Source organism: Mizuhopecten yessoensis, unplaced genomic scaffold (assembly GCF_002113885.1).
Source record: "Mizuhopecten yessoensis strain PY_sf001 unplaced genomic scaffold, ASM211388v2 scaffold4631, whole genome shotgun sequence".
Taxonomy (NCBI): domain Eukaryota; kingdom Metazoa; phylum Mollusca; class Bivalvia; order Pectinida; family Pectinidae; genus Mizuhopecten; species Mizuhopecten yessoensis.
In genome coordinates this window covers 1,922,224-1,932,271 of record NW_018405643.1, presented here as the reverse complement: position 1 = coordinate 1,932,271, position 10,048 = coordinate 1,922,224, and the positions used below count along the sequence as shown (strand labels likewise).

The 10,048-nt window shown below is 35.8% G+C and overlaps 1 protein-coding gene across 1 annotated transcript; it reads left to right on the top strand.

Moving 5' to 3' along the window:
* Nucleotides 1–1,896: 1,896 nt before the first annotated feature.
* On the top strand, nt 1,897–5,992 carry LOC110449560 (neural cell adhesion molecule 1-like). Its single transcript, XM_021496509.1, has 4 exons — nt 1,897–1,936; nt 2,280–2,525; nt 2,984–3,274; nt 5,187–5,992. The coding sequence occupies exons 1-4, from the start codon at nt 1,897–1,899 to the stop codon at nt 5,879–5,881; spliced, it is 1,272 nt and encodes a 423-aa protein (XP_021352184.1). The 3' UTR covers nt 5,882–5,992.
* Nucleotides 5,993–10,048: the final 4,056 nt, after the last annotated feature.

The window sequence follows — 10,048 nt, the reverse complement described above, 5'->3', positions numbered from 1 at the left end:
ACGCCCAGCAGCATAGTAACGGATCTCCATACATCCATACATCACTTGTTTCTATACATCTTTACGCCCAATGGCATAATCACTTGTTTCTATACATGNTTAATGTCAGAGTCTACACAGTTGTTATCTTACTAGTCATGTTTAGTGTCACAGTCATTATAGTTGGTATCTTACTAGTCATGTTCAATGTCACAGTCTACATAGTTGTTATCTCACTAGTCATGTTTAATGTCAGAGTCTACACAGTTGTTATCTTACTATGTCATGTTCATTGTCACAGTCTACACAGTTGTTATCTTACTAGTCATGTTTCATGCCACAGTCTACACAGTTGTGATCTTACTACTCATGTTTAATGTCACAGTCTACACAGATGTCAACAGACGAAATCCAAAACCGCAACTTTATGACAACATACAAGGATAATAACCTTAATTTTATGTCAACACACCAGAACAAAACTGTCAATTTTTTGTCGACACAAAAAGTAAAAACTTAAATGCTATGTCAAAACCTAAAACAAAAGCCAATTACCCAAGAGCAAAATGTCAACTTTATGTCAACAAACAAGAAAAGACCTTAATTTTATGTCAACATAAAAGGAAAATCCTCAATTTCATGTCAATACACAAGGACAAAACCTAAATTGTATATCAACATACACATGGCAATATAATTATGAACATAATGTTAACAAGTCATGACAAATTAGAGAGAAGACATTAAAACAAATAAGTAATGTATAGTTGTACATAAGTCTGACCCATGTAAACAAGTGTGTGTTTTCATTAAACTCCCATTATATCATGTTTGGTTACAGATAACAGCAAGATGATCACGATATGGGTTACCCTCAGCCTAGTTATCGGTGGCATGCAACTTTTTAACAAACATGGAAACGAAATTCGAGCTTCAATTCCGGACGGTAAGCTTATGGTCTCTTTAATAATGGAATCAATTAATGACATTTTTAAAAAGAAAAAAAGAAAAAAACAATCACTGAGACTGTAATAACGGAATTTGTGCACTTGAGATTTCTAAAATAATGAAGTGACATGTTTTCTTAGGTAGGAGAGATCAGATTAAAGGTTTTGACTGCGATTTTCTAAAAAGGGGGCAAATTGCCCTGAAATGTTACAAATCCTTTTGTGTGCACTGTCGTTATAACTTCTTTGCTTATATACATATTATATGTTTATAGATAGGAAATGACAAAAGAATTTCTTAGTACTTCCCGCGTACTTTCACCCATTTTGATTTCCCTGATGAACCTCTAAAGAGGTAAAAATTGGAGTAGGACTAGGATGATTTTTGTATTATTATTTTTTGAATAAAAGAACGTACAAATTCATCGTAAATATTTTAGGTCAAGTGAATTCTGTCTACTACTGTACCTGGTCGGGTGGGAGTGCTCCCGTCCGCCATTTTGAGATGCAGAGATACCTTGGAGAAATTATAAACATATTTGTGATCATTTAGTTATTGTTTTTCGATTTAGACGAACCTCTACAAAAGATTTCCATCGCCACCAGTTGCACGAATGACTGCGTTGAACATGAGAACATTACACTAACCTGTTCAGTTGTCGGTTGCGAACTGAGGCCGGTCATTTTATTGGAGACACAGGGAACGGTTCTGAATACCACTGACCATAGACATGAGCCTAATGCGCCACAGAAGTTTAACGAAAGCGTCAGCCTAACCTTGTCACGTGATGATGACAACAAAATAATCACGTGCCGTGTCATTTACCAAAATAACAACACTGCTCAGCACAACTTTACACTGAGAGTATTGTGTAAGCTTTTCTTTTCTTGTAAAAATAGACTTTAGAATATAGTGTTTCGATAGATGTCTTAGTCTTTAGTCTTTAATTTCTTACATCAATTAACTAATATGAAGACAATCATTTTCTTTTCATTAAATGATTCTGGAGGTAAATAGAAATAGACACCAATATTTTATCACATATGAGCTAATTTTGTAACGTCATTTTATCAAAGATGCATCCAACTAAACCAAAATGCTGAAAATCTTAGTAAACAAGTATGAAATGATAACTCCTCCAATAGAAGGTTAAAAGTTTCCCACGTGTAAAAGTGGAGTCATGATATTGGTTTTAATATCCTCCTAATAATGAATAATGAGGATTTCACACAACAAAGAATAGCATGACATTTTAAAATATTCACTTTCAATAATAAATTGCAGTTCACTTTCAATGATCGATTGCAGTGATATAAAGGAATATGGGTGATACATTTTATAAATCATTTCAGATCGGCCTATTGTGGATGTTCCAAAATATGTTGAAGTCAACGAAACAGATGAGGTTATAATACAGTGTAACGTGTCGTCAAATCCCCCATCAAAGGTGACATGGTCGGGACCAAATGGCAATAAGCTATCAACAGGAACGACCTTGAACATCAGTGATATAGGGCGTGCTGCCATTGGTAACTACACGTGCAGAGCTGAGAACAAAATTGGCAACGATTCCGTCACATCTAGGATATTTATAAACGGTAATGTCAACAGAAGAAGCAAGAGAAAAAAATGTGCAAGGTTCATGAGTGTTTGTGTGTTTTAATATTCATAAAGTTACTGTTACTCTTTTTAATTTTGCGAATAATTATTTTCCAGATGGTGCTTTAACTAATAGTTTTCTATCTACTTAACGCGTGAAAAAGTGGTTCTCAAAATCAATTAGTCCTACAGCATAGCGTTATCAACAAAAACTGCTGGATTTTAAACGTCACAGTTGAAGACTTCTTCGTCGCTATGAAGATGATCTCAAAATACTCTTTGATTGCAAATAAAGTAGTATGCATTGTGTTTATCAGTTGATTCGAACAACACCGAGAAGCATGCCAAAAGTGACGTATTTGTCAACAAGTAAAATACATTTACACCTGTACAAATGTTGTCTAGGTTTTAGTATTTCCTTGTTAACTGATAGTCTCAAAATGTCTGTATTTTGTAGCACCTCCGAAAATGTGTCTTTATCCACGTGGATTCACAGACCAAAGCCAAACTGTTAAAATTAGATGTGCGGCCACTGGAATCCCGACTCCGAATATCTCCTGGTCTAATGACTCTGAACTTATCATCACAAATTCTTCCAAACACAGCCTTACATCTATGATCAGCCCTGCCAACCCGTACCTAGTGTTTAGCACACTGACAGTCTTTGATGTGGGAGACAGTGACGTTGTGGGACACACATGTAGTATTGAAAACAAACACGGAAACATTCAGAAAACGTTCAGAATTCGTGAGTAATTTATTATATCATTTATTGCATATATGATTTTGCCATGGATAGTATAATTTCCTTCCAGCATCGGAAAATATGACTTCCTTTCAAAGTTGAAAAACAGCTATTGCTATTGTCCTTTCTTATTTCTGGCAATAAGACTACCATATGACCTTGTAAGACCCTATTGTTTTGGTTGGTTGATAGGACGACCATGACTTTTGTAAGAACTAGCTACTGTACGTTGATGGACCATTAAGACTACAATTATTGTCTCTGTGGGACTTCATGTCGTTATTTGGCATATAAGATACATTTACACTGTGTGACCTTGCTGTGTAAATGTGCCGTTACGACTACGTACCATGTGACGTTGATTGGCCGTTCTTGTATTGCTAAGACTAACGTGAGACCTTTTATGACGTGGTTGTGTTAATTGGTTGTTTATAATACCGTATATACCGGATATTTGGGCTACAGGTATTAATGAACCTTAAAGACTATCGTATAATCGTGCGACCCTGTATGTCCATGTAGTGATAATAAGCTTTTAAACCTGCAGTGTACCCATTAAATGACTTTTTTTAATGGCAGGCTGTAAAGACTACCTTGTGATCCTGTATGTCCTATGTAGTATAAAAAAACGTTTAAATCGGCGTTTAGAGCTAGAGTGTGCCCATTTTAGGACATGGTTGAATTTAAATGTTGTCAAGACTACACCGTGACCCTGTATGGCCTTGTAGTATAAATGGACGATTACGGATACAGTATGCCGATTTTAAGAATTGATTGTAATGAAAGGCTGTATAGACCACACGGACCTGAGAATTTGTTACAGCTATATTTGGACCTAATTAAAAATGACACCCCTAATGATCATATATACATTGGGGGTGTCATGCTTACCGAAAGTCGATCTAACCCCCTAAAACATGTTAAATAACTCTGAACACTTTAGTTTAGGTCCAAATATAGCTGTAGCAAATTCTCAGGTCCCTGTGGTATTGACTACATTCTGACGCTGTATGACCGTGTAGTATAAATAGACGTTAAATGCTGCAGTACAGTATGCCGATTTTAAGAATTGATTGTAATGAAAGGATGTATAGACCACACGGACCTGAGAATTTGTTACAGCTATATTTGGACCTAATTAAAAATGACACCCCTAATGATCATATATACATTGGGGGTGTCATGCTTACCGAAAGTCGATCTAACCCCCTAAAACATGTTAAATAACTCTGAACACTTTAGTTTAGGTCCAAATATAGCTGTAGCAAATTCTCAGGTCCCTGTGGTATTGACTACATTCTGACGCTGTATGACCGTGTAGTATAAATAGACGTTAAATGCTGCAGTACNTGTGACCCCATATAACTTGTTGGTACCGTGTAACACCGCATGCCTGACCTTGTCTCGTTTATGAGTCAATAAGTCCACTATGTGACCTTGTATAACCTTGTCACGGCTATGGGCCAATGGGACTACTCATACGTGACCCAGTATGACCTTGATGTCCCTGGTGTATTACAATTAACCTATTTCTTTTAAACGCAAACTGAATGAATCCTGTATTATAGACCCCGATTTAAAACCAGGAGCCGGTATAGCTAGTTTATATCTAGCTTATATCTTTAGAACATTATGTCTATGCATATTGGTTATATCTACGTGTTCGTTTATTATTTGTGTAAGTGAAACAAGACATATTGATTTGTGAGGTGATATCTTCAAATAGTATCACGAGTTCACATGTAAAAGAAAACTTGAAGGTAACTGTTTCGAAATTCTTAACAAGCTCTCTTTTGAAGGTAAGTCTCTTTTATAGGTTTGCTATTAAACGATGTTGCCATCAGTTGATATACATGTATGATGTGAAATGCTTTGGAATATTTCTGTCTCTAATGCAACGTGTTTATTGTTACAGGTCGGAAGTTAAAATGTAGATGCCGAAGTCGTTACTTAAAGAATTGTGTTCCATTGAATTACACACAGGATGAGTTACAACAAGAAATGGAACAAACAAGAGAAGAGCTGATAGTGAAAAACCCAACACCAAAATTGATGAAAAGAACAAGTGCCAACGACGAACGTGCATCTGCAAAATATATTGGAATACTAGGCGTTGTTGTCATCGCTGGTGCAGTCATATTGATCATTGGGTCAGACCTTCATGGATATTTTTATAACATTAAGCCAAACCTTAAACCCAAAACAAAAAAGAAGAACCAGAGCAAGAAAACAAATTTTGAGAAACAGAGAAACTCTTGTTCTTATGACAACCAGATCTTGAGATCTAACAGAAAAAGAGCACTGGTACCAAAAGTCGTGAATCAATGCAATAAAAAAAAACAGTCCTCCAAATCCAAGAGCAATGAAATAGCATCAGCATCGTGGGACAACCAGCAACCGACTTCATCACAGGACAACCAACAACCATCCACTTTACAGAACAAACAGCAATTATTTGTATCACAGGACAACCAACAACCGACTTCATCACGACACAACCAACAACAACCTTCATCAAGGAGCAATAAACAACCACCTTCATCACGGAGCAACAAACAATCACCTTCATCACGGAGCAACAAACAATCACCTTCATTACGACACAACTAACAACAACCTTCATCACAAGACAACTAACAACAACCTTCATCACGGAGCAACTAACAACAACCTTAATCACGGAGCAACAAACAAAATCACCTTTATCACAAGACAACTAACAACCGATTTCATTACAAGACAACCACGACCGACTTCATCACAAGACAACCAACAACCATGTTGATCACAAGACAACCAACAACCATGTTGATCACAAGACAACCACCAACCATGTCGTTCACAAGACAACCAACAACCGACTTAATCACAAGACAACCAGCAACCACATTAATCATAAAACAACCAACACTCACCTTCATCACAAGACAACCAACAATCGCCTTCATCACAAGACAACCAACAACCGACTTCATCACAAGACTACCAACAACCACATTAATCATAAAACAACCAACACTCACCTTCATCACAAGACAACCAACAATCGCCTTCATCACAAGACAACCAACAATCACCTTCATCACAAACCAACAACTATCTTCATCACAAGAAAACCAACAACCTACTTCATCACAAGACAACCAACAACAACCTTCATCACAAGACAACCAACAACAACGTTCATCACGGGACAACCAACAATCAGGTTCATCACAAGACAACCAACAACCGCTTTCATCACGGGAAAATCAGCAACCACCTTCATCACAAGACAACCCACGCCCACCTTCATTACGGTACAACCAGCAACAACCTTCATCACAAGACAACCAACAACCGACTACATCGTAAGACAACAAACAACCACCTTCCTCAAAAGACAACCAACAATCACATTCATCACAAGACAATTAACAACCGACTTCATCAAACGACAACCGACAACCGACTTTATCAAGGGACAACCAACAACCGACTCATCACAAGACAACAAAAAACCGACAGCATCACAGAACAAACAAAAACAACCTTCATTACAAGATAACCAACAATCGACATCATCACAAGACAACCAAGAACCACCTTCATCAAGGAGCAAACAACAATCACCTTCATCAAACGACAACCAACAACCAACTTCATCACAAGACAACCAAAAACCAACTTCATCACAAGACAACCAAAAACCGACATCATCACAAGACAACCAACAACAACTTACAGGACAGCCAGCAACTATATATGTTCCAAGGCAACAAACAACCATCTTAGTCACGTCACAAGGCAACCAACAACCATCTACTTTACAGGGCAACAAAAAACAATCTTAATCACATCACAGGGCAGCCGACAACCATGTACATTTCTGGGCAGCCAACACACATCTAGATCAAAGGGCAGCCAACAACCACATTCATCATATCGTGATATCAATAACTGTCATGAGCGTATGGCACCACCAGCCATCTTCATCTTTGCAAGAAAAGTTTACTTTTGAAATTCTTTCAAGATTTTCCTCTTTGGCGTGGAGTTCCACCCAATATCTTGTCGATTGTAGATGTGAAATCGTGGTATTGTTATATATGTATGAATAATTCATGTCGAGAAATTGGCAAGAATAACATTGTTTTCTTGTCGTTCTTGATCAAAAATGAAATAATGAAGAAATCCTTAATGATAAAGTCATACTTTTAACTAAGAATGCACAAATATCACGATTGCACAATTTCAAAATCTCCCTACAGTACCGTCTTGTTTGCATGCCATCATTAAACACTTTTTTATTGTTAAATATTATTATTTAAATCCAAAGGTGAGCAAAAATATATCTCATAAGGCTTCTATACTATGAAGCAAAGAGGTTTGACCCTAATGAGTGATGGTTGATTATCATGCTTATTGCTCCAGTTATTTGATTTTCAAATTGGTATAAAGACATGAGGTTTTGTGGGTGTCATTTACAACATAAAAATAAGTAACGAGAGTAAGATAAACATGGTAATCAACCATTACAAGCTGTGTGCCCATTTACTCCCACAGCTTTCTGATATCGTATCTAGAAAACTGTATGTTTTTCTTGGGAATACATTGTTCTGTTTTTTTCGTCAGAAAAATAATTGCCATGAACTATGACCTCACAATGGAATATGACATCGCAAAACATTAATACTTGATGTCATAAGTAGAAAATTGACCAATGCATTTACGACATGTTACCCTATGTTACGTTAATCAAAAATGTTTAATGGATTTTAATGGTGAAATTTGACTTAATAGCCGATTTCAAGAAATTCGATCCAGTTTTTTCAGGACATATAAACATATAATATTTTCAAGGCTATTGATTAGCCAGTAGCCACTCCAAGTACATGTGATAGAGTAAGTATATAGAGAAGCCCTCATTCGACAGTTTATCTGCAACGAACTTTGGATAGATGACGTTCAAGAATTCGGTAACGTACATACTGATAGCCAATCTGACTGGTCTATTTTCAAACAAACCCGTAACAATTGTGTAAATGCCATTAGACAATCTAAAGAATCTTATTTTAATGGTTTGTAATAAAAAATATCTGATTTAAGACAAAACAACAAGTCATGGTGGTTAAGTGTAAAACTCTTCATGAACAATAGTGGTAAATGTGGAGAAATACCAACGATTTTTCATGATAATGTCTATTACGAAACTGATGTTGATAAAGCTAATGTTTTTAGTTTAATTTTTTCAAATCAATCCGTTGTGGATGTTTTAATGGTAATGCTTCCTCCACTAAAAGAATCCCCTAATCGTATCTGTCTGAGTAATATAAATATATCATGTACTGATGTTAAGGATGCCTTACTCAATTTGAAAATGGTAAAACTGTAAGACCAGAACTTATTAGTCCCAAAGTGCTCAAGGAAGCCGCAACATCGCTTGCTGAGCCATTAGCTATATTTTTTAATTAATCCTTATCACAGTGTATATTTCCATCATCGTGGAAAGAAGCAAATGTTTTACCTATATACATATATAAAAAAGATAGCCGTAATGATATTAAAAACTATTCACCAGTTTCATTTTTAAGTGTTACGCCATTGGTCTGTGCAAGACAATTACGTCGTTTTCTCAAAAATTGATGACGTTACTCTCACAAACAAGTGACGTAACAATCCAATCAATACCTGCCCCCAAGAGAAGATAACTCTGCAATACGTAAAGACGGAATAATTGGTAAAGTGTTCGAGAAGTGCGTTTATAAACATGTTTCTTCTTGATTTGAAAATAATAACAAAATATCAATAAGGATTTACACCAGGCAATTCCTCTTTTAACCAATTATTAAGTATTCCCAACGATTTCATTAAAGCATAAGATTCAGGTAAAGAAACAAGAGTAGTATTTTGTGAAAGCAGCAAAGCAATTGATAGGGTTTGGCACAAAGGGCAGTTGTATAAATTATAAAAAAAAATGGAATAACTGGATCGCTGTTAAAATGGTTCGAAAGCTACTTAACGAATAGAAAACAAAAACGTATTATCAATAATATTCACTCCGATTGGGCAGGAATTGTGACTGGAGTTCCACAGGGTTCAATACTTGGACCTTTGTTGTTTTTAATCTATATCAATGACAAAGTCAACGAAATAAAATCTTTTATCAAATTATTTGCTGATGATACTTCTCTGTACATAATAGTTAAAACCACCTTAGAAACAAACAACATTATGGAGTCAGATCTACTAAAAAATGCTGAATGGTTCAAATCTTGGTTGGTTAATTTCAATCCAAAATAAACGGAAAGCATTACCCTTAGTAGAAAAAGAAACAGTCAACCCCTTCCGATCGTACATATGTGCAATGAAGAAATATCAGAGGTTCTGTTGCATATACATATTGGAGTTCTTTTTTCTAATAATTGCAGTTGGATTGAACATGTTAAAATAATTCAGAAAGCAACGCTGGATTAAATATTATGCGATCTCTAAAATTTAAACTCGACAGGCAAACATTACAAGATATTTATTTTTCGTTTATTAGACCACTTGCAGAATATGCTGATACTGTCTTTGATAGCATTCCCAAAGAATATATTTCTAAACTAGAGAATGTTAATTTGGAAGCTGATAGGACTGTTTCAGGTGTAAGCTTAGACGAACTATATACAGAAGTTGGATGGAATAAATAATAGACCGTAGACTCCTTCATAAATTGTCACAATTTCATAAAATGTTTTATCAAAATGCTCCAGAATATCTGTATAATCTCTTACCTTATTCAGTTAGTGATGTTCA